The sequence below is a fragment of the Purpureocillium takamizusanense genome, chromosome 2 (assembly GCF_022605165.1).
Source record: "Purpureocillium takamizusanense chromosome 2, complete sequence".
Lineage (NCBI taxonomy): Eukaryota > Fungi > Ascomycota > Sordariomycetes > Hypocreales > Ophiocordycipitaceae > Purpureocillium > Purpureocillium takamizusanense.
This window is the reverse complement of record NC_063069.1, coordinates 2782461-2804631: the sequence shown is the minus strand read 5'-3', so window position 1 is coordinate 2804631 and position 22171 is coordinate 2782461. Positions and strand designations below refer to the sequence as shown.

At 57.1% G+C, this 22171-nt stretch overlaps 8 protein-coding genes across 8 annotated transcripts; 2 read left to right on the top strand and 6 right to left on the bottom strand.

The window, feature by feature from the left end:
• The first annotated feature begins 172 nt into the window (after positions 1-172).
• On the top strand, positions 173-3252 carry JDV02_002657 (uncharacterized protein). The gene has a single exon (XM_047983705.1). The coding sequence runs from the start codon at positions 687-689 to the stop codon at positions 2811-2813; it is 2127 nt and encodes a 708-aa protein (XP_047839677.1). The 5' UTR covers positions 173-686; the 3' UTR covers positions 2814-3252.
• Positions 3252-5423, bottom strand: JDV02_002656 (uncharacterized protein). The gene is made up of 2 exons (XM_047983704.1): positions 5262-5423; positions 3252-5189 (listed from the first exon to the last, which is right to left on the bottom strand). The coding sequence occupies exons 1-2, from the start codon at positions 5291-5293 to the stop codon at positions 3584-3586; spliced, it is 1638 nt and encodes a 545-aa protein (XP_047839676.1). The 5' UTR covers positions 5294-5423; the 3' UTR covers positions 3252-3583.
• A 220-nt stretch (positions 5424-5643) lies between these two features.
• On the bottom strand, positions 5644-8953 carry HDA1 (Histone deacetylase). The gene is made up of 6 exons (XM_047983703.1): positions 8725-8953; positions 6692-8413; positions 6578-6641; positions 6430-6522; positions 6201-6372; positions 5644-6149 (listed from the first exon to the last, which is right to left on the bottom strand). Exons 2-6 carry the CDS (start codon positions 8275-8277, stop codon positions 5824-5826), a joined length of 2241 nt encoding a protein of 746 aa, XP_047839675.1. The 5' UTR covers positions 8278-8413; positions 8725-8953; the 3' UTR covers positions 5644-5823.
• A 267-nt stretch (positions 8954-9220) lies between these two features.
• JDV02_002654 (uncharacterized protein) lies at positions 9221-11595 on the bottom strand. The gene is made up of 3 exons (XM_047983702.1): positions 11180-11595; positions 10069-11088; positions 9221-10018 (listed from the first exon to the last, which is right to left on the bottom strand). The coding sequence occupies exons 2-3, from the start codon at positions 10852-10854 to the stop codon at positions 9497-9499; spliced, it is 1308 nt and encodes a 435-aa protein (XP_047839674.1). The 5' UTR covers positions 10855-11088; positions 11180-11595; the 3' UTR covers positions 9221-9496.
• A 184-nt stretch (positions 11596-11779) lies between these two features.
• BRX1 (Ribosome biogenesis protein brx1) lies at positions 11780-13061 on the bottom strand. The gene is made up of 3 exons (XM_047983701.1): positions 12852-13061; positions 12572-12789; positions 11780-12509 (listed from the first exon to the last, which is right to left on the bottom strand). Exons 1-3 carry the CDS (start codon positions 12971-12973, stop codon positions 11914-11916), a joined length of 936 nt encoding a protein of 311 aa, XP_047839673.1. The 5' UTR covers positions 12974-13061; the 3' UTR covers positions 11780-11913.
• A 416-nt stretch (positions 13062-13477) lies between these two features.
• Positions 13478-14842, bottom strand: YPT31 (Rab GTPase ypt31). The gene is made up of 5 exons (XM_047983700.1): positions 14645-14842; positions 14570-14582; positions 14097-14486; positions 13955-14035; positions 13478-13893 (listed from the first exon to the last, which is right to left on the bottom strand). Exons 1-5 carry the CDS (start codon positions 14663-14665, stop codon positions 13760-13762), a joined length of 639 nt encoding a protein of 212 aa, XP_047839672.1. The 5' UTR covers positions 14666-14842; the 3' UTR covers positions 13478-13759.
• Positions 14843-16096: 1254 nt separating this feature from the next.
• On the top strand, positions 16097-20598 carry JDV02_002651 (uncharacterized protein). Its single transcript, XM_047983699.1, has one exon. It carries the CDS (start codon positions 16392-16394, stop codon positions 20391-20393), a length of 4002 nt encoding a protein of 1333 aa, XP_047839671.1. The 5' UTR covers positions 16097-16391; the 3' UTR covers positions 20394-20598.
• On the bottom strand, positions 20479-21937 carry JDV02_002650 (uncharacterized protein). The gene is made up of 2 exons (XM_047983698.1): positions 21507-21937; positions 20479-21445 (listed from the first exon to the last, which is right to left on the bottom strand). The coding sequence occupies exons 1-2, from the start codon at positions 21810-21812 to the stop codon at positions 20603-20605; spliced, it is 1149 nt and encodes a 382-aa protein (XP_047839670.1). The 5' UTR covers positions 21813-21937; the 3' UTR covers positions 20479-20602.
• Positions 21938-22171: the final 234 nt, after the last annotated feature.

Here is a 22171-nt window from a genome sequence, read left to right as displayed (position 1 = left end):
GGGGCATGAGTACCATAAGGACGGGTACCTCCATTTACGGGTCGCTGCCGAATCCTACAGGGCACCTCAACACGCACCTACCGCAGCCCGCCCCTGGCGCCATGTCGACCCGGTCAATGGACACGCCCCGATAAGTGCATTCTATCTCCACCTGCATGCATCCATGGATGTGTTCAGGTTGCACTCAACACCCGCCACCCCTGCGCTGCACTGGCGCTCCAGGCCCGCAAGCCATGGCTACCTGTAAGGTACTGATGCCCGCCCACCTGCCACCAGCTGGCGCTAGGTACCTCAGTACTAACGCATGGGACGGAAGGCTGCCAACGCCTCCAAAGCACTATGACGCCCACCTTAGTACCTAGCAGCGCCGACCTGACACACGCACCGCCAACGTATAAAGCTGCCAGCCCTCGCGCTCAACCCTCACTTCTCACCGGCCGCTGCCAGACAACTTCATCACACTGCCCGCCCCCTAGATCGACACTTCGATTACGGCGTCCACGCCACGAACCGACCGTCTACGTCCGCGAGCGTAGTGCCAGCAGGCAGCCGGATCCTATGTGACCAGGCTGCGCAGCCTGGCCGACACCTGGCACTGCCCGTTCTCGGCACGCTTCGATCGAGAGCACCGATTACCGCAACGGCGCCCCGGTCGTTGTCTCGCAGACTACAATCACCGGCCAGCCATGGCGGTTACTCGCAACGCAGGCAGGCCATCGTCTGCTGCGAGCGCGGCCTCAAGCAGACGCAACCCAGGCCGATCATCTCGATTCGCGCCACGATCCTCGAAGCGTCCTCTCTACCACGAGTCGACCGATTCAGAAGGAGATATCGACTCCCTGTCATCCGCCATTTCTGAGTCCGACGAGCCCGACGTGGCCGACTCCAAGACATCTCCGCGCCAAGATGGCAGTGCACCCGGGCAACGCCAAGCGACACTTCCATCAGAGAGCCAGAGGGATCGAGCCAGGAAACGAAGAAGCGCACCATCGACACCGGTCAAGAAGCGCAAGTTGGCGACACCCCCCCAAGACGACAAGCCGGCAACCTTCATCCCTGACTGGAGAGACCCGCGAATCTCATTCGAGTGTTGGTCAGACGTCTTCCACTATGCTGCGAGGATGACTGCATCGTCAGACAACCTGGCGACCGGCTGGCTCATGCACGCTGCCACGGTGTGCCGCGCCTTTGCGGAACCTGCACTCACGGCTCTCTATCGCTGCCCAACCATCAAGAACTCTCTCAAGGCAAAGCGCCTGGCAACGCTGCTAGGTCGACCGGTCACCCAGACGGCATACAACTACAGGACTAAGATTGAGACTCTTCTCATCGACATCCACATTGTTCCACTCGGCGCGTTGCGATATTTGATCCAGGCGCTTCCACGGTTGAAGGAGCTCATCGTGTACACGCCGCTGGATCAGCCACCCTACAGACAACTGGACAAGAACATTCGATGGCACTACCCAGAAGATATCTTCGGGTCTCTCGAGCCGTCCGTACCTCTTCCAGACGGCTCCATCGACAAGCCATTCCCAACCTTCTTGAAGAGCTGGGAGTGGAGCGGCCGCCTCGTAGGCGGCTGGGTGCCTACCCTGGAGAGCATCATTGATGTCCACCAGACGACGCCCTTTTCCAAGCTCTCCAAGCTGGCGTTTACGAATTTCCAGGTTCCCTCTTTGAGCAACCTTCGCCGGATTCCAGCTAATGATGAGGGAGAGCTGCGCGCACAACACGAAGATGGAATAGTGATTGATGTAATTGCCAAGGCCATTTCGCAAGTGGAAAACCTCAACCACCTGGTTTTTGAATCTTCAACGGTGATGAATCATCGCCTGCTTCCCCTCTTGCCCCAGACTCTGAGCCATCTGGAGCTTATTAATTGCTGGGAAATCAAGTCCGAGGACCTCGTCAGGTTCTTGCGAACTCACGGTGGGTGCCTGCGCACTCTGAGCCTGCTGCACAACCAGTCCCTGGACCTGGCCTTCTTGACCGACTTGGCCGAATCATGTCAAGGTCTCCGCGAGTTGCACATCAACCTCTCCTACTACCGGCATCATGATAGTATCAATGATGCTGATCCCATGTACGAGCAAGCTCTGCTGCCCGAGCAGGTTCCCACGTGGCCATCAACTCTTCGTGTCATAAACATTGAACACATCCGCGACTGGTCTGTGGAGGCAGCTGGAGTGTTTTTTCAGTCACTTGTGGACAGTGCTGGCAATCTGCCCGATCTGCGGCACCTGGGAATCAAGACGATGCTCAACATTCCCTGGCAAGCCCGCGCGACAATGCGACGGGAATGGCGCGACAAACTGGAGAAGGTCTTTCTCCGCCCCTTTACCCCCCCACGCAATTTCACAACCTTGCGGTCGACGTCTGCCGAGGCGCCGAGCCTCCCCAAAAGCAGCCCCAAGCATGCCAAGAAGTCAGCTGGGGCATCTGCAATCATCTCGCGGCGCAGTGGCAGACTTGCCGCTCACGACCGCGATTCGGACTCGGCAGGAGCCAGGTCAAACAAGTCGCTCCGGCAGCATCATGGCGGCCGACCCTTGTATCGAGAGCCCGATACGGACGAAGACGAGGTGGAGACATCTGCATCCGAGCCAGATGATGCGCCCGAAGTTCAGGACGAAGACCAGCGCGAATGGATTGTTCAGGGCATGTGCAACACCGTCAACATCCTCGTCGACAATCAGAAAGTCGGAGAGCAGCAGTACGGCATGGGCGATTTCCTCGACGAGGATGAGGAGGAGTCGGAGGAGGAGTGGGACGGCGACGACGATGACGATGACGACGCCATCGCCTTTTAACGGACGGTGGCTTTTTCTCTGCCCCGACTGCGCGTCGTCAACGTTGATGCTGCGGTCTTCCACCGAGGAGGCATGGGACTTCTACTTCCCTGCTGCGGTTTTGTGTGTTTGGCTGGCCCTATTTGAGGCTCTCATCATGGAACACGGCCACGGGCGACAGGTAATGGGCAATAGGTAATGAGCTACGGGAAATGGGGTCGGCGCAAATGGGACGATACCCCTTAGATGATGGATCACTCCACATGGCCAAGGAAACAGTCGAGAAGTGGCCACCAGTGTACGACTTTGATTTGTTTAGATAGAACGATCAACGAGTGCTGGTATTGCGCGACCCACCGGCGTCACTCGCTTGCATGACTGAGTGGGTGAGCGAGGCGCACCTACAAAGCCTAACATGCTACAGGCAGGCGCCTAGAATAGGCAGAATCGTGATCCGGAGGCAGACAACGTGGGAATCCATTGCGCTTTTGGTAATCGGGGTATAAAACTAAAATAGAATGGCCGCTATCGCCTTCAACTCTTGCCATGCTATGCCTGGCCTATCGTGTGCGGAGTCCCGTTTCCCAGCCCCGTGACGCCCGCTTTCTTTCTCAAATTCATGCAAGAGACACTCGTGTCCGGCTCACGCCTTCTCTGTGCGTTGTTGTACGCCTCAAACTCCGAATTCCGTATCCGCGGTGGAGCACCGGGGCATCGTGTGTGACTGATGACGCTGTCTTTTCACGTCCATGCCTGGGGCGTGTCGTGTCGTGTCGTATCGCAGTGCCTCATTAGAACGCAGCGCCGCCCATGCCCTCGCCCGCCAAGTTCTTCATGCTCTTCTCGCTCAAGTCGCTGCGCAGTTCCCACGCGCGGGACTCCCGCTCCAGTCGGTCCCAGACGTACAGGCTCTTGCGCACCTTCTCCTGCTTTGCCTTGAGGTCCTCCCGGAGCTTCTCCTCCTCCTCGCGGAGCTTACGGTAGTGCGGCTCAAGCTCGCGCGTCACGCCCAGGGCGAGCGGTGTCATCGACGGCTCCAGCTTCCCGCCCGGCACGATCGGCGGCAGAGTCGTGAGGAGACTTTGAGCAAGAGATTGACGCTGCCGACGACCACGGTGAGCAGAGGGACCAAGGGGTGAACGAAAAGAACGTACTTGACCAGACCCTGATGCATATCCCGCAATTCCTGGACCACCACGCGGGCCGGTTGGTATCGCCGCCGGTCCACCGGGCGTGGGCGGCTGAGAGAGACTCGATCCTTGTCTAGAAGGTGGCTGGCTCCATCCTCCTCGTCCGCCACGTGAGGAATACCCTCCTCGACCCGAGGCAACGTAGCCTCGCGGGCCAGCGGGTGGGTTAGACGTGGAAGGACTCGTTGTGTCAGACCGATGTGGTATGGTACCTGGCGTCTGTGGGTGCTTGGCGGCTGTTGGGCCTGGGGATGACACTGATGCGTTGGCACTGCGGTTGGAGGCTGGGCCCGTCGGTGGCGCTCTCAGTGCTGCCGGTCCGCGCGGCGGTGACTTGATCGAGGGAGTGTTAGAATCGTGGGGGCCTGATCCAGGTGCGTCTCGAACGGATGCTGAGCCCGAGGTTGCTGCAGGTTGTGGGGTCTCTTCACGCGACGCCAGGGGAGAACGAACTCGGGTCGACGAAGGGCGTGGTGATGCTCGCTCCGAAGCGGGCCGAGAGACCAGAGCTGAGGAGACAGCCGAGTCTCGCGGGGGCGAAGACCTTCTGTATCCGTCATATCTGTCCCCGCGTCGGTTGGGGGGGCTGCGAGATCTCGGCCTATATGAGCCACCACGCGAGGCGAGAGGCGTGTTCTTCCCGAGGGGGCTTCTGTCGCGGCGGTCCCGGCCAAAGGGGGATCTCGACCGTCTCCTGTCGTCGCGCCTGTCGTCGCGCCTGTCAAAGTTTCGATCTCTATCACGATTGCGGTCTCGATCCCAGTCACGGTTGCGTTCACGTGACTGGTTCCTGTCGTTATTCCAATCACGGCGTGGGGATCTTGGTCGGTCGTAGGGTCGGTCACGAACAGGCGACCCGCGACGGGATGGACTGCGTCGCGGCGGCGGCGACCTTCTCATGGGTGAGCGAGTACGCTCGCGTCTGCGAGGGCTCTCACCGCGATCTCTGGAGCGTTCGCGTCGGTAGCGATCGCCTCCGCTTCGAGAACGCCGGCGAGGCGCGTATCGTCCGGGCACGTAGCTGTCGGACCCTGTGATTCCAGGGCTGCGAGGGCGGGGACTCCTAGGTCTCGGGCTCCTAGCTCGGTCTCTGATGGGACTTCTGGTTCGCCTCGGTGATGTTCGTCTGGGGGATCGGTCGCCGCCTCGTGGGGTCGGTCTCCAGGACTCGCCGGCACCATACCTAATGATCTCGCCATCGTCGAATCTGGGACCTGTCAGTTCGCTGGCCTCTGGTGGAGGCGCCGGATGCAGACACGACGCCGGTAGGAGTGCTAACCGTCGGCCTCGGCCGTCACGATCGCGGTCCATGCTAGCGACTTCCTGCAGCGTGCAGGTCCGTGATTGTGCCCGTTGTGCGAATGTGAAGCGCTGCAGCAGGCTGGGTTGCCAAAGGCGAAGGCTGCAGCAGTTGGGTGAGGCTAGAAGGTAGTGATGGGTCGGGCGGCGTTTGCACCGGAAATTTGCATCCAAGCGCCCTGATAAGGCGATAAGGCTGGCCACACTGTGCGAGGTGCTGCAGACGCTGTCTGTTGGCACGGTAGGCTCAAGACATGCCATGTGCTGCCCGAAAGGAGAACTAACAAGGAAACAGTCATCACCCAGTGCCTATCTCGCCACGGATTGAGTCATTTTCAGCAGGGTCAAGTTGTAAAAACTGATGCCTATCTTGCGTTAACTGTCTTCAGGCAACTTGAGCTGTATATAAAGGATATTCTTCAGCCAACACCCGACTCTCTGCCGCCCTGACTCCGGGCCCCGGAAGACGCCTGTTGCCACCTGATCTGGCGACGACAAACGCAAGTTCTACCAGAAACATAAGAAATTGCACCGAGGGTCGCTTATGACGGCGACCTGTCTTCCTCTTCAGTCGTCTCGCCGCCACTGGCTACGGGCACCCGCGCCATGATCCAGTCCTGCGCCTCCTCAGCATGTTCTTGCATCATCTTATTTAACCCGACCATCTGGCTGCGCACGACGGTGCCGAAGCGTCTCTTGTGAACCTTCTTCGTCAAATCGTGGTCTGTCCAGCAGGCGTGGTCGCCTGCAACGTATACCCTTGAGTTTTCCTTGTACCACAACGACAAGTCCGTGTCGATGTCGGACTTGACGGGGCGGAGGTTACCCGTGGCGAAGTTGACAATGCCTGTGATTTTGGATTTGCAATCTAATTGCTGTGAGCGTCAAAGTTTGCATGGATATGCCCGAAAAAACACACCTCGGTTTATGAGCAGCATCTTGACTCCAAGGTACGCGTTGCCGACGCCGAGCAAGAATATCTCATTTGCATCATACAGCTGGATGAAGTTGTCCCACAGGTAGCACATCAATTGCTGCATCTGCTCCTGAAGGCCTTTCTCCGAAACTGGAGCTTCGTATGATTCGGCGTCCTGGAGAAAATCTTTTCAGTCATGTTCACTGAGTGTCCAATATAAGTTTCCACTAACCTCTTCGTGTGTAATGTATGCTGGGACATTGATGTCCATGACACCAAACTTATTACTGACCGCCCAGTCGATGTATTGTGTGACGCCGTCCACCTGCGAGCGTTAGCCGCAGCCCTCCAACGCCCTGGTATGTGCAAATGAAACCTACCACCCAGGCGTTATGGGGCTCCAGAGAGGAGTCAACAACATCAGGTTGAGCCAAAAGCTGAGGGCTAGACCATGTAAGCTTTCACTCGGTGGTGGCCCGAATTTGACGACTCACGGATCGTGGATAATAACCAGTATCTTCTTCGCATCTTGTAGGTCAGGGGTAACGAGAACCTGATTTTCGAAAGACCTGTACAGCTGCTCTCGCTGCACATACAAAGGCACCATATTGTGCTTCTCCAGCAGCACCTGTCTCTGGGCGTTCCTGATGACATCGTGTAGCCTGTGGGCGTTGAGGGATTGTACTTCTGGTACGTTGACGACGCCAGCACGCATACACTGCCAGTATGGTGCCTGGTGCGCCTGCACCTTGGCAAGAATTCTCGCGGCTTCCCTGTTGATGCTCGGGATGACCATCTTTGGAGGAGGCTCGCCCATCAAAGTTCTTGCTACGGCCACCGACGAAGTGGAGATCGCCGCAAGGTTGTAACCGCCTTCGAGACACACTGCTACCTTTCCATCTGCAAGCGACATGAGCATATGCGTCATGTGGGCGTAGCACGCCGGCGTAACGAAGCAGCCCCCAAGCTCATCGCCATCCGCGGCATCAAACCCGGCAGAGATCACCACGAGGTCAGGATTGAACTCTTGGGCAATCGGCATGACGATTTTCTGAAATGCCGCCATGTATTCGCCGTCACCCATGCCTTGGTCATGCCAGCCAATGTTGATGTTCTTGCCGAGACCGGGACCCGTACCGCAGTTCTCGATGCCGCCGTCGGGGGTCATGGGGTTCGGGGGTTTTCCAGGATAGAAGTGGCCATTCTGGTATACGTGAATGGAAATGTACAGAACATTTGGGTCCTGGTAAAAGATGTTCTGGATGCCGTTGCCGTGGTGCACGTCCCAGTCGAGGATAAGGACCTTTCGACAGATATCAGGGTAGTCCTGCTGGCAGACACGGACAGCCACGGGGACGTTGTTGAAGAAGCAGAAGCCCATCGGTGCGTCCCACTCCGCGTGATGCCCCGGTGGCCGGATGACAGCGAAAGCGTTTTTGACTTGGCCATTGACGACGTTTTTGCAGGTGTCGATTGCGCCGCCGGCGGAGAGCAGAGCTGCAGAGTGCGACATGCTCCCAACGTAAAGCGATTCTCGGCCTTGATCGTACCGCTTGGTGAGCTCACGGAGCTCCGAGGTACTGACTGTATCGAGGTTCTCGACCCAAGCCAAGTGATCCGCGGAGTGGGCTAGACAGATCTCCTCCCGGGTGGCGGCACGGGCTGGAATCCTCCACATGTACTTTGTCGGACACTCTTTGATGATGCGCGGTAGCTCAGATTCGGGCCCAGTATACACAAGACCCATTTTCTTGAATGCTTTGAAGATTTCGTGAATGCGTCGGGGATCCTCGGGATGGTGTGTGTTGGGGCTGAAGTCGGCGTTCATGTGCAGCTTCATCCGGTCATCGTAGCAGCACCCGGTAGGGAGGAGGCCGCGGCGACGAAGCTGGTCCAGCGCGACTTCATCCGGTTCTGCATCACTGTATTCGTCGGAGCCGGGATAGTCAGACGCCGTGTTGTCGTCGTCCTCATCTGCGAGGTTGTCGTCCTTTGCCCCGAGGCCGTTGGTCCCCTCGACGCCCTCCATCGGATGATCGTCTACGTCCATGGCGACATGCTCGTCCATGGTTCCAGCCATGCAGGAGAGTACAGGCCGCGGCTACGCGACCAGGCCTCCCCTTGTCTTGGTGACGCACGGCGCCGTGCTGACGAGCGAGTGATGATGATGGGCAACACACACACACACTCTCTCTCTCCCTTGGCTCAAGGGGGTTCTGTTCGCCGTCAGCTTTGCTCACTATGGCGAGGTTATTCTCATGGCCTTGGGTGCTCTTCCTCGCGGGCACGGGGCGACAGTCTCAAACGTCAGGGGAAACATGGCCGAGTGGCGGACAAGTGGTTCGGTAGGTAGTCATGTAAGAGCCACCGCACAGGTCCATCCAGCTCGTCAGGAGATGGTCTAGGAGCGACGGCTAGGCGAGGGCTAACAGGGTCACACAGGCGTGTGCTAGCCCCGAAGCCAGAATCCATCATGGAAGAAGAGCTCTTGACAAGGCCAGGCGCATGACTGTGCGTTTATGCTTACCTTGTTGCGAGGCTATCCAGAAAGGTTGGTCGGCAAACCACGTTCCTGCACGTCGCATGTGCGGCGCAATCAGCGGCTAGAGCCAGGGCGCAGCGAATGTAGGATTGGGGCCTGGAGGCTGCGAGCGGGAAAAGCAGCGCGCAACAGCACAGCCGTGAGTTCCTGCGCTGATGCGGTGTTGGCGGAGGGGTGGTGGTTGAGGATGGTGGTGTAACTTGGCGGATGAGAGTCGAGGCGCAAATCATAATACGTACTAACTACCTAGTAGGCGGGCCCCCCCAGAGGCGGGATTAGACTGGCGGCGGCCCCAGCCACTTGGGCTGAGTTACACGCCTCCACTGAGGTGACCAGCTGCCAGTGCTGGGCCGCCTGGACACCGCCAACTGCGCGTGGCGGGCTACTAAAACATCACCTCAGCTGCCAGGCGCTCCCCCTGAACACGGTGCACGAAACCGCAATCTCTCAAATGGAACATGAAGCAATTGCATCAGAGCATTGAGCCGGTGCTACATGACGACGCAGCCTGAATTTCCGGTCCACACGCGGACGCATCAAGATGAATATCCACCTTTATTCCGTCTTCTCAAGTCAAAGAAAGCCACTGACGGTGACATCGGCACAGCGTTCCACAACGATGGCCGCTGCTCTGATGCTCTATAGCTTGCCCGCCGTGTACGAAGTGAAGAAGGCAGCCCAATGAATACGCAGACTGCCATGCCAGCACAATGCGAGCCCTCGTGGGTTCGCGATAGATTAGGCATCCAATGCGCGTCTAGACTACGGCATCCAAGGCCATCGCCGCAGCCACACGCCCTTCAAACCCAGATAAATGGTAATGGTCGTCCATGAACGAGCCGTCATCGCCTCGCGGAGAGTACCTCGAAAATGATGGCACAGGCCGGGCACCTTGAGGCAATGACCCATCCGGGCTGCCGTCATGCTTGAGAGCGCCTCTCTGCTCGTCGCGCTCATCATCAAAGTCGATGATTCCACCGCAACGATCCTCTGCCAGACTGGGCTTCTTGTCCAACCAATGCCGCTCATCCAGCGCACAGCGAACGGCAATTTGGATGGACTCTTGATCAAAGGTAAAGCTGGGGTGTTGGAGCCGAATCTCTGTGATCAGGCGTTTCCGCGGGTAGCTGTAAATGTTGTCGAAGTAGTACAACAGTTCCTCGGGACCAAGTTTCGCATACGTTCTAATGACACGGCCCCAACGACTTTGGTCCATCCAGCTGGTGGCGAGCGAGTGGCTCCGGTCTGCAAGTCCATTGGGAGCGACTTCGCCCTCGATCTGAAAGTCCATTAGCCATGCAAAACGGTTGGGGAGGCGAGGGGACGCACTGTGCTTTGACTCGGATCCAAGCGCGGGCAGATATAGTGCAAAATCACGTCCTTGATGGTTTCCAGAAAATCCATCAACTCAAGAAGCTCGGCAGTAGAGTGATGGCGCATTTGACTGGTTCGAATGTCGTCCACATGCGGCTCAGGATGCCCCACGCGTGGGCGAGGAAACTCGCCATGAAAGTAGAGGCCATAGAGCCACCACCTGTACAAGGCTCTGCGAAATCTGAACGACTCATGGGGTCGCAAGAAACGGCAGTCTTCAGGTTGATTGAACCACCTCATCTGCGGGAACAGCGCTTCCCACCTCTGAACGAGCCGACAGTGCTGCAAGAGGCCGCCGAGATCATTCTCTGTCAACACGGACGTCTTCTGACTCAATGCTGGCGACGGAGCTGCCCTGCGACTTTGATCTACACGGATGAACCCATTGCCGATACCCTCAACAGGCACATTCGGCGCAGGAGAGTATTGTGTTAGCATAAGCCCGGCATCTCCAACAAAGCGCCTGAAGACGATGCGGCGCGGCTTATACAAGTCATCTTTGACGTTGATGTCGTCAGCAGACGCTGTGTAGACCTGGAGGAGCTCGTCAAACGGGCCGAAATCTCTCTCGAGGACTGGAAGCAGGATAGTAGCCTTTCTTCGGAGGTAGAAATTGAAGAACGACCTGTTGACTGCTGAAAGCTCGAAGATGGCAGCAATGTCCAGGTGGTGGTAGATTTCGAGCAATATTTCGACCGGCATGCCTGCCAAACAAGCCCTATCTCTCTTTAGTCCTTGCATTTTGAGTCCTGGGAAGCCGTTCGCGGGCGGCTGGCGTTGGAGAGATGATGACGCTGGACGATGAACTTGATGACAATCTATCAGCTCTATCGTTGGGTTGATAATCGATCCGCGTAACGGCTGATTCAGTGTGTTATTTCTGTTTGTATGAAGACAAATTGCACCTGACTCCAAGTACGACACCGGCCTCTATACCAATGAACTAAGCGACACAAGACTCGGCACGTTTCTGAACTGCATCTATCGTGTTAGTTGAAATCTAGTGGCTGTAGAATGAGGAAGGTTCTACCGGTAAGATGGAGCATGTCTTTTGATGGATTCGTACAAGAATATACCCTTTGCGGGTCTTATTAGCGGCGGGCCGCGGTGATGGGGTTCCTGAGTACAGGATCGCGTCTCCGAGAGCGCGGGGAGGGATGTATGTCAAGAAGGTTTCCCGAGACTCGACAAAGTTAGGGGGTGGAGTTGACCGCGGAGCACCAAGGCCCCGTCGTCGCTTCACGGCGACACTTCTTGTCACCTGAAGCACGCAACGAAGTAGTCTACAGGGCGACCACCCCTACCTTGGGGCTTGAAAAAGTGAGGTTGATGATGGTTGGGGACAATTGCCCCGTTGGTGTGGCTCGCTCCATTGTGTGAAATGGGCTGTTCGCTCGTCCAGCAGTCATGCTTGAAGGATGAAGGGTTGGCGAGGTTGAAGATAATGACAAGAGGGCGACATGGAAATGAGCGACTCACCCAGGGGCAGTCGCGTGCTTGGGTGGGGGATAGCCGGACATTTGCCGCTCTTCGGGAATGACGTGTGTGATGTCTGACTAACCATCGCAAAAGTGTTCTGGGTTAGCGAACATCAACGGTTTACACTCAGGGAATTTCGGCATCACGACCAGTGAACTTTCTGGAAAGAGCCTGGAGCATGGTATCTCATTGCCTCGTTCGGGGTTTCCAGTACAAAGTATGTGATTACGGGACAGTCTTGGTAGACCCCATGTTATTCCCCTGCATGCAAGAATGAGGCCGCCTCCCTATGTGATCCCCAACGCCCAGGTCTCCATCGGCCTAAGCGAAGAGAGCCTTGTTGTCCAATTCATTCCTCGGTATCCGTTGGCTGCCGCTTGACCTCAAGCCCAGATCGCCCTTCCTGGACATGCGCCCGACGATCTGCTCCGCTCGCGCATTGTGCCTTGTGGCCTTGGATCTCCGTAGGTCCGCTCTCAGCTGGTTTGGCGAGACGAATTCGCGGTTCTCGTAAATGATGGGCCCACCAAAAGAGCCCTCCTGTATCACAATCGGTGTGAGGACAAACCGGGGTCCAATCTCGATAAGGCTGATATCGGTGTCGCTGCTGGGCTTTGACTTGGTCGAGGCCTTGCCATTCTTGGCGCCTTCCTCGTTCGGCTTCACTGCAGATGCCTCTTCCTCGCTGATCTGGTAGTTCCGAACCCATATCTTGCCGTCAACGAAGCTGAAGCCCATGACATGGTCAATGAACGGCTTCGACTTCCGGGCGCCCTGTGGCACGCCAAACGTGTGCTGGAACAGCTCCTTGATGACGCGCAGGTGCGGGTGCTTGTCGAAGGCTCCGTCGAAAGACAGTAACGGCCTTGATCCCCTGAGGCAATTTCCCGTGAAGTGCAACTCCTCCATGGTGTGCACTGGTGTCAGTATGTTAGCGTGTACTCTGCCGTCGCGGGGCGTGCTGCTCGACAAGACTTACAGTTCTGGAGGTGCATCTTGATCGTAGGACCGTTAGGGACCTTGCTCAGCCACAGATACAAGTCTTTCCCCTTCCTCGCCTCGAAGAAGAGAACATTGTTGCAATTGTAGAGCTCGGCGAGTTCGTTGAGTTCGTTGAGGCGTGACTTGGAGTCGAACTTGGCGTCCTTTCGGCTATGCGGCAGCATTGACGCAATATCGTTTAGGAGGTGACGATGCCTTTAGGAGATCATAGACGTTAGAGCCGCGCAGGGTCAAGAGTTTGTGCGTCGGCCACCTACCTGTATGTGACGCCTCTGGAAGACAGGATCAGCACCCGCTGCTTGTTCTTCTTGACGCCATTACTAGGCGCTTCGGCCTTTTGTGTCCCGCTCTTGGACAGAGACTTGTACACGGCGGCCATGTCGAGTGGCCTTGCGAGGATGACCGGCGAGTGTCTCTTGGTGGGCTGGCCGATATATTTACGACTTGGCGATGGTTGGTTAAGATGGTGGTTCTGCTTGCGCTCTCAAAAAATTTGGCTCCAGGGACTTTCATGTTATCGATAAGCTGGGCAGTGATGGTGGGGACAATGCGTCAATCGCGAGTGGTTGCCGTGAATGTGCATACAAGCCCCGGCCCCACCACGCTCAAGTCTCAGACTCCTAAGCCAGAGCCCACCGCGCGCGCTCGCCGTCACATGTGCTCTGGCGCAAGGCTCATGTCCGAGCACCCAGCCGTGAAACCAAACATGCTGGCGTACTAGCACCCTATTGATATGCAAGGGACGCAGGGGGAAGAGCAAGCTGGCCAGTGGCGGCATGAGCGGCGTTTCGTCCCAGGTGGGCGTGGCCGCCCTCGCCCAGCACTGGACAGGTGTGCTTATCATCAACTCCTGTGACAGCACTTGAGGTACGTTCGGTGTAGTGCCAACGTGCGATCATTAAGGAATTCATTCAGCTACGTAAAGGGACGGTTTCGTAGTGATCGTCCGACGCATCAAGCCTCGCAGCCCTCATGACAAACAAACCACAAAGGAAAGCCCAAGGTGTCTGCGCCCTCCCGTATCAAAAGGAGGTACCACTCTTCCTGATCTCCTAAACGCTGCGCCATAGTCTCTCCTAAAGTGACGAACATTTCGGGCGAATATGTGAGACGTCTGGTATCTTTTCCCAAGTTGTGAAGCCGCAACACTGCGCCGTCACCTGGCTTAACAGCATTTGCCGCCCTTGGACGCCTCGTCATCTGCGGGCTTGCTCAGGGAGATGTTGGTGCCGGCGCTGATGGTTGCCTGAGCGCCGTCGCCGCTGTCGAGGGCCTTGCTGGACACGATTCGGTAGATCTCTGTTCCAAACCCAACGTCAGCCTGCCACCGTTTTCGGACACTCTGGAGGGCCGAACGTACCGGTCAAGATATTTTGAAATGCTAGCTCAACGTTGCTCGCGTCCAGAGCAGATGTCTCGATAAAGGACAAGTGGTTCTCGCCTGCGCGAATTGCCAAGTCAGCCGCGGTGTTAAGGCTACATGGGAGGCACCCACGACATACTGGCAAAGGACTTGGCTTCTTCGGTGGGAACGGCCCGTAAATGCCTCAAATCGCTCTTGTTTCCGACCAGCATAATGACAATGTTGGCATCGGCGTTGTCGCGAAGCTCCTTTAGCCATCGCGTCACGTTCTCGTATGTCTGGTGCTTGCTAATATCGTAGACGAGGAGGGCGCCGACAGCGCCACGGTAGTAGGCGGAGGTGATGGCTCGGTATCGCTCCTGTCCAGCGGTATCCCAGATCTGCGCCTTGATAGTCTTGGAGTCGACCTGGATCGACCTGGTGGCGAACTCGACGCCAATGGTAGACTTGGAATCAAGGTTGAACTCGTTTCGCGTGAATCGGCTGAGAAGGTTCGACTTGCCAACTCCAGAGTCGCCGATCAAGACGACTAATGAGTGGAGTGGTTAGCACGAATGCGCTGCACGACAGCCGACGGATCGGCCAAGGGCGGTAAAGGGGGCGATGAGGCACCTTTGAAGAGGAACTAGTGGGGGCGCACCGAGGTCAGCACTCGTCAAGACAGCAGCGGGATGGAGAGGCGCGCACATCATATTCGTCGTTGGCCATGGCGGCGGATCGTCTCGGGGTTGTGTGACGGCTGTGAACGCGGATATTGAGTTGTCGGGGATGAATGCTGGCGTGTGGCTCCCGGCGGATGGTGATGCGGGTTGGAGACGTATGGATGTGGAGGGGGAAGAAACAGGCTGCTCTTCGGCTGCGGTTTCAAAAGGCTACCCCTTGCCCGTGGACAGGGAGACGTGTAGCCCAGGCGGAGCTGTGACTACCTAGTACAGCCTGGAGCGAGGGTGGGTGCCCGCCAGGCTGCAGGTGCCTGCCTTGGTACCTACAGGTAGGAAAGGTACCTGGGTAGGTTAGTACCTTAATAGGTGAGTTAGAGGTATTTAGTACTTCGTACCTAGTAGGTTATTAGCAGCCCGGCGCCATGCCGACAGAACGGGGAGTCCAGTGGCAGGGCACCCACAGTGTAGCGGAATGGAGGCCTGATCCACTGCCGAATCCACTAACATCCAGAGTACGGCGCCTGACCTTCAGCCTCAGGTCAATGATACTATTGTGCGAGGAGGCACAGCGTCGTCGTGAGGATTCAACACCTTCAGGAGCAACCTGCCTTGCCCTTGTGCTGCCCACCAAAGGAATTCACCGACAGCAGCACCTACCTAGCACCCATGGGCGAATGTCTCTACGGTTGCCAGACCGGGGCCAAAGAAACGCAACGAGAAGCCCGTCCGCGAAATGCTAACAGGCTTGCTTGGTGCCTAAAAGATGGGATGAAGGCCTACCCTTGACCACGACACCTCACTTTGATGAACCTGACCTTTTGCTTGTACAGCCGAGTCAGGAAAACTATTCCGAGAGCTCGCAAAGCCAGCCCGCACGCAAGGGATTGCAGCAGCCCTCTCCGCCACGAGAGCGGCGCTTGTGGGTGGCCGTGTCCGCCCGCCTTCCAGTGCACCTTCTTTCTATGCCTTCCATCGGCGTGGCAATCGAGTGTGGCCAACGAGAACAATGCAACAGACCAGAGCTGCGGCTCCCTGCGCGGGACCATCGTGCCACTTGGGGGCAAGCCGCCGCGTCGTCATTTATAGGCACTGTGGCGCCCAGTCCCCAATCAGACACGGTGCCCATGGACCGACTCCCTCGTGACCTTGTTGGCCCAAACAGCGCGGCGTGAATGATGCTTGTAGCCGTTTCACGGAGGACACGCAACTCAAGCAGGGCTTGCTGCACCCCCGTTTGCGAGCCTGACTTTCGTTTTTTTTCTCCTTCAAGCCGCAGAAAACCCTCATGGTTACACGCACGAGTGCACGACCAAATTCTGCACGGTCTGCCAGATAGATTGTGGCCGTAAAACGCGTGAAACGCACAATCAAGGCGCGTCATCCCTACTTGGAACACGGTACGCACTACCTCCTTGACGCACTGTACGCCGCCTTTACGAGGAGCGCGCGCTGCCTGCTTGCTGACCGCTTGACGGAAGACCAACACCACCAGGACCGAGGATCAGACACCTGCACTCTCGCCATTGATGGGCATCCCCCACTGTGAATGATTTCGATCTGGGTTGGTTCCACGCCTCTGGGGTGAGGCTGTTACAGCGTCGGTCTCTAGTTACTCCCGGCTGGTGACCTCGCCGGTCTCCAACTCGCCTGCCTACACGTTAAGCTCAACCTAACCCGCGATGAATGAGCTGCCACGTTGAACAATTGCATTGGGACTCACGGCGGTGTACCACGGGATCGCCTCGAACGGCGTGCACAGCGTCGTGGTCGTGATGGCAACCTCTGAACAACTCTCCCTGCACCAGGACCTCGACGATGATATTTCAGTCGCTTCTACCCTGGAGGAAACATTCGACCCAGATGAGGACTATGGATTACTGCGTATCCTCGCTGAACGTTCTTTCCAGGAAGAAACTCTCTATCTGGTTGAGTGGGAGGGTTGCCCCCTACATGACGCAACGTGGGAGCCAGAGGAAAATTTCCAAAGTGTGACATTATCGGAATGGGAAGACATCAAGAAATCTACCAGGAGGAGAACAGCTGTGGGGTTCCGTGTACAAGAGTGGAAAGATGCCGTGCTGGAGGCTATTCGACAAAAGCGTGAACGACATAATCGCCGAAACCGGAAACGAGAGTTGTTGGGTTTGCCACAAACCGACACCAACACTAGTCGACAAGGTGAACTCGATTACATTGAAAGCACTATGGTGGAGGCCATAGATCCGGATGATGACCAACTCCCTATCGAGCAGTCGGCTGCCGACAATGACGATAGCAGCGGTTCAGACGATGGGATGACCATGCTCGACAAGCTGCGCTCGTCGAGTCAAGTTGAGCGACGGCAACCTCGGACCAAACCGACTACTCTGGATATCGCTCCAGCCCGATCCAAAAACGAGAGAGTCGCCAATGTTTCGGCTTCGAGGGGTAAACCTGATAGCAGCAGCGACAAGGCCAAGAGTGCGGGTGGTAACCAGCGAAAGCTGGAGACTAAATTCCCCCTGTCCCCAAAAAGGGTCCTCAGATCATCCGCCCCGGCGGTCAAATCGAATGTGGCAAAATCTCCAGGGATACGATCCAAAAACACATTCGATAAGCACCAGGAGTTAATGCCAAGCTGGCCCATTGTGACTTCGGGCTTACCTGCTGTTGAATCGACGCGAGCCACGGAAAATCGACCAAAGCCAAGTGCACAATCTCCGGAAGAAGGATTGAACGTATTCGCAGGTGGCAAAGTCAGACGAGCCCGGAAGAGACTCTCAGAAGCTGTGTCCGATGCAACGAAGAAACCCCGGCTGTTCAGTCTTCGCCATCAGAACCTAGCGCAGAAACAACTGAGGGACAATGAAGGCATCCGCGCTCCGAGCTTACAACTGCCTTTGAGGAGCGACACTGCTCCTTCAACGAGGCGGAGTTCTGCGCCAGATGTATCCCTGTTCAATGTAAATACAGACAGAGACGCTGAAGTGCACGTGGGAAACACCACTCGCAGAACTAGTCTGGGACCCAGTCTACAAACGAGCGATGAAAGATCTGCCGGCAATTCTGTGGCGTTCAGCCAAGATCGCAGGGACATTCAGAAAAGGAGTCGAGCGGTACGTTTCGACGACGAACCCCAAGTCAAAGATTTCGAGAGCCTTGATGAGCACGAAAGCCTGTTTGTCGAGCAAGACACTCCAATGCTGGATGTGGACACACAAGTGGCAGACCCTGGACCCGAGCAGGTTGAAGCAAAATACGTCCCAAGCCCTGGACCTCCCACGCTACCCAGTCTGCCACCGATCCGCAAGGAGTGTCGTTTCGGATCCGAAGGGGCGCAGCCTCTGGGCATGAACTTCGTTGGTGTGCCTAGCGAGGAGACGCAGGCCTCTTGGGCTGCTCATTTCAGGAACAACAATGAGCTAATATTCACGCACTCTTGCACATCAAGGGACTTCTTGAACCCTGCTTACTCGCGTAGCGAGGAGCTGTGTCGCGGGTACGCTGAGGGAGTGCCTGGCTCAGACCCCCTTGATGGGATCACGAATGATATCAGAATTGGTGCGCTCGGCCACCTGTGCTACTTGGGAGACTATTATGTCATTGTCTTCTCGTCCAGATCAGAAGAGTGGTCTCCCATGCAAAATCGGGAGACCCCCCGGGGAGACTCGGTGCTGAGCTTCGTCTTGTTCAAGTCGCAGCCCCTTTTGAACCCGGATATGCTTGCACCCATCACATATTCGACTGAAAAGCGTCCTGAGTCATCAGCATTTTCGCCTGAGGAGCGCATTCCTATCATCGATCTCGTCTTCAGAACCACATTGAACCTTCTATCCCCCCCGACATCTCAACACGTCCAAGAGACCTCATCGTCGCCCTCTTTCTTCCTGGCGTTTCCACCGTCGGCAGAGCAGGAGGCATTGTTTATGTCGCAATTGTTGAAATCGTCGGCAGCTACCTGTGACGTTAAGTCCAGCTTGAAGCCGGGGGATTGGTCTGCCTTTGTCGAGCAGAAGCAAGGAACCGTGGTGATACACGAAACGGCGTTCGAGGCCATTCGGTCATTTCCTCACTTGTCAGATGTGCTTCACGCCTCCAAGTCCAACTTCACATTCTGGCTTTTTCGTCGGCCGCTCTTGTCCACGGAAAGGTTTCCACAAATGGTTCCGGCGCTCCGAGCCATCAGTGCAGAGCTTCGCCCCATACTACGTCCAGGGACGGCGATTCTCGTCACACCGAGTTTTTTGGTTTCGCAGCCCCAGCAAGCGTACAACTTTTTCAAGTGGGGCTTTCAGAACTTCTCCCAGACAAGCCAAACTTACTATCCGGGAAAGCTGGTGCTGTGTGCGGGTATTGAAGACTACATCTTGGACCTGGCTATGGAGAGGGCCGAGTTGTACTCAAAACAACAGCGTAACCAACACGTCGCTAGGCGGGAGTTGGACGCCCGGATGAAGACCCAGAGGCTGGTTCAGCAGCTCATGTCAGAGTCATCCGAGGTGGCCGACAGCCGAGTGGTCTTCGCACCAGACACGATAGACGGAAACGACGAGCAAAGCTTGGTCAACTGGTTCGGCTGGTGGTCCATGGAGCACATGGATGAGCTGAGAAGATTTTCGGTTCTTGGTTCGAGTAACCAACGACAGGATCGCATGACCAGACTTATCCGGCCCGGGCGTTTCGAGGCTGAGATCCAAATCCAGGCGGAGGAGGAGGCTCATGATGATGACCGCGATCAGCCTCCAGCACTCAAGTTGGTATTCAACGACGACGGTGTCGCCATTGGAGATTTTCTCACGCAACTGGACGAGGAAGCCCGTCAAATGGAGTATTGTCCGATGGCATTTTACACATCACCAGTGTCATACTGGAACGTCAACATGGCGTTCCATTTTGGCGACTACACCTCAGACTTCCACAGCTACGAAAAATGGTTCAAGATCCTGACCGATTTCCTGGCTCCAAGGGGGAGGCTGGAGCCGAAGGGAAGAGTGAATTCATTTTGCGGATTCTTCTATACCATAGAAGAGTCTTGGGACGATCAAACGCGTCCCAAGAGCGGCAGAACCACCAACCGTCGTCCATGGGCGGCCATATACCGACCAGTTGATCTACACATAAGGCCGTGGAGGTACATGGAACTGCTCATATGGGACGTCAAAGCACACGACAAAGCTTTTGCAAGTGCATCGCTGCATGTGACCGATCTCATAGAGGCCCAGCAAGTGCTTGTACGGATGGTGCAGGCTCAATGTAGGTCGCGGGTACTTCCACTATCGCGAGTTTGGCTGGGCGGCAACTCTACTGGGCAGTCAGCTGGCCAGTACACGCATCCGCTGGACATGACGCTCGACTGGTTGCGCAAGCTTCGCGGCAACATCAAATACTGGGCGCCGTTGCCACTGCCCAAGTTGAGGGAGCAGGGTTGGAAGCAGGTACAGGCTTCAGAGACGCCGAATGAATCGCCTAGTCAGAATTCGATGCCGGCAGACGTCGAAATGAAAGATGCGGACCAGATTGGCGATGAAGGAGCCGTCAAACAGACGACAATATTTCTACCGCCACCTGCGCCGGGCAAACATCCTGGAGCGCACGGCTCAGGAAATAGATTGTATGCATGGGCTGAGGCGAAGCTGAAGGCCGGGGAACGTGGCCGGTGCGAGTACACCTTCACGCCAACAATGCAATGGTATCGCGAGCAGCTCCAGGAAGGTCGCGGGTTCCGTCACATTCAAGTCTCCAGTTGGGAGCCTGTGTTCGAGCGCTACGCAATCGATGATCCTAAGAAGGTCTGAAGGGCTGCTCTCAGCCACCTCGAGATGGACACGGACGAGCTTTAGGGTGGAATAGCAGCGTGTCAGTGCGAACTTTAAGGCCCACGGGCGCTTGGTCGGTCAAGTTGAACAGCATCTATGTACAGAAAGGGCCCGGGTTGCGGACCAACGTTGATGTTCGTGTCGTATGCTTAGCGTACAGACCCCTTTCAGAATTATAGTGGTGGTTTTCACCGAGTCGAGGCAGGAAAGTTCCTCGTGCTGAGCAATACGCCCTTGACCCTCCTAATATTGTCTCTCACTTTGCGTATCTCGTCCTCAGGCTCAGACTTTTTGGCCGTCCCGTACATGTCGTAGCCACCGACAAACTGCGTCTGACCACCATACGTCATGCCATCGAGGTCGTCGCGGAAAACGTCGAGCAGGGTACGTATCTCATCCATGTCCTCGCTCTGGGTGCGGAACTGGTCCTTGATGCCGGACAGCGTTTTAGCCAGTGTGGTAAGGCGCTCGGCCTGTCGGGCCGACGGGGGCTCCTCCACCCCTTGCCCGTCCTTGGCTTTGGCCGAGGCGAGGGGGTTGGCGGGCAGGGAGGTGGTCTGCGTGCCGATGTCGCGATGGAACATCTCGGTGGGGTCCTCGGCGTCACTCGCGTCGGCATCGTCGTCGGCCGCGGCGGAAACGGCGCCGCCCGCCGCCTGGGTCTTGGGTGGGGGGATGACGGAGACGGTCTTCTCGAGCTTGGCGACGAGGGCGTCGAGCTTCCTAGACGAGGTGTCGTAGAGGTCGGTTCGCGCGTCGGTCAGGCTCTCGACCATGGGGGCGACGACGTATTTGCTCGTGCCGTAGAGGAGGGTCGAGAGCCCGGCGAAGGCATACAGGGTGTTGAGGAGGCCGCCGGTGGTGACGAGGGGTGGGGGGCGCTGCGGCTTGGTGAGGAACTCGGGGTAGGTGACGACTGGTGGGCGGTCGCCGGCGCTGGGTAATAATAGTGATGATGATGAAGGGGTTTGGGTGGCTTCTTGCTGGGTGTGCTGGGTGTCTGGGGATGCGCCGCTGTCCTCGTCGCGGTCCTGGCAGAGCAGATAATCATTAGCATGTGAGGCTATGGGGCGTGAGTCGGCGCGCGCCAACCTCTGATGATGTCGGCTCGCCGAGGAGCTTCCTGATGTCGCCATCCCCAATGCCCTTGGACTTCAGGAACTCGGCCTTGGTGTCACGCGACGCCGTCTTCACCTCGTCGGCCTCGAGAAACCGGCGGGCGACCTGCAACTGGTCCTCATCGGGCCGGGCGTTCGTCGACGGCGCCTGGTTCTGGTGGTGGCTGTCACTGCCGCCGCCCGTAGCATCGGCGTCGGCGGCGGCGGCGGAGTCCCGATCGCGCTGCCATGACGGGATGGCTGGCGGCGATTGTTGTTGTTGGTCTTCGGGGTCAGCCATGGCTACTGGCGGGCGATGAGCATGAGCATCAGTCGGACTGGCTTGCCTCCGCGCGCGCGCCTGCGAGATGGAAACGGATCCGGAGGTAGTAGTCTGGTACGAACGGGGGCGGGTCGGGGTGGAAGGCGGCAAAGGTTCGGCGGCGTCCACATGCCTCGGCACAGGAGCCGGCCGGATATCTGGGGGGGATCGGGCGCCAGCGCACGCAGGTACTTACAGGTGGCGAGGGCAGGCAGCCAGTGGAGTGGTCACTACCAAGGCGGGCGGGCGGACTGCTGTGGAGCATTGAGCACCCTGCTGGCGACTACGAAGTACCTAACTAGGCCGAACCGTCACTCCCGGCCTGCATGCTACGAACT

What these genes read in the sequence shown, in the direction of transcription:
- JDV02_002654 (XM_047983702.1), bottom strand. Translation starts at nt 10,854, where the DNA reads ATGCAAGGACTAAAGAGAGATAGGGCTTGTTTGGCAGGCATGCCGGTC. An exon ending in TGGATCCGAGTCAAAGCACA is followed by an intron (nt 10,019 to 10,068) that starts GTGCGTCCCCTC and finishes ATGGACTTTCAG; the next exon opens with ATCGAGGGCGAAGTCGCTCC.
- BRX1 (XM_047983701.1), bottom strand. Translation starts at nt 12,973, where the DNA reads ATGGCCGCCGTGTACAAGTCTCTGTCCAAGAGCGGGACACAAAAGGCC. An exon ending in TCCAGAGGCGTCACATACAG is followed by an intron (nt 12,790 to 12,851) that starts GTAGGTGGCCGA and finishes GATCTCCTAAAG; the next exon opens with GCATCGTCACCTCCTAAACG. An exon ending in CAAGATGCACCTCCAGAACT is followed by an intron (nt 12,510 to 12,571) that starts GTAAGTCTTGTC and finishes TACTGACACCAG; the next exon opens with TGCACACCATGGAGGAGTTG.
- JDV02_002657 (XM_047983705.1), top strand. Translation starts at nt 687, where the DNA reads ATGGCGGTTACTCGCAACGCAGGCAGGCCATCGTCTGCTGCGAGCGCG.
- JDV02_002656 (XM_047983704.1), bottom strand. Translation starts at nt 5,293, where the DNA reads ATGGACCGCGATCGTGACGGCCGAGGCCGACG. An exon ending in CGTGACGGCCGAGGCCGACG is followed by an intron (nt 5,190 to 5,261) that starts GTTAGCACTCCT and finishes GACAGGTCCCAG; the next exon opens with ATTCGACGATGGCGAGATCA.
- YPT31 (XM_047983700.1), bottom strand. Translation starts at nt 14,665, where the DNA reads ATGGCCAACGACGAATATGAT. An exon ending in AGAAGCCAAGTCCTTTGCCA is followed by an intron (nt 14,036 to 14,096) that starts GTATGTCGTGGG and finishes CAATTCGCGCAG; the next exon opens with GCGAGAACCACTTGTCCTTT. An exon ending in ATTTCAAAATATCTTGACCG is followed by an intron (nt 13,894 to 13,954) that starts GTACGTTCGGCC and finishes GGTTTGGAACAG; the next exon opens with AGATCTACCGAATCGTGTCC.
- JDV02_002650 (XM_047983698.1), bottom strand. Translation starts at nt 21,812, where the DNA reads ATGGCTGACCCCGAAGACCAACAACAACAATCGCCGCCAGCCATCCCG. An exon ending in GCGAGCCGACATCATCAGAG is followed by an intron (nt 21,446 to 21,506) that starts GTTGGCGCGCGC and finishes CTGCTCTGCCAG; the next exon opens with GACCGCGACGAGGACAGCGG.
- HDA1 (XM_047983703.1), bottom strand. Translation starts at nt 8,277, where the DNA reads ATGGCTGGAACCATGGACGAGCATGTCGCCATGGACGTAGACGATCAT. An exon ending in CATACATTACACACGAAGAG is followed by an intron (nt 6,373 to 6,429) that starts GTTAGTGGAAAC and finishes GATTTTCTCCAG; the next exon opens with GACGCCGAATCATACGAAGC. An exon ending in GATGCTGCTCATAAACCGAG is followed by an intron (nt 6,150 to 6,200) that starts GTGTGTTTTTTC and finishes CACAGCAATTAG; the next exon opens with ATTGCAAATCCAAAATCACA.
- JDV02_002651 (XM_047983699.1), top strand. Translation starts at nt 16,392, where the DNA reads ATGGCAACCTCTGAACAACTCTCCCTGCACCAGGACCTCGACGATGAT.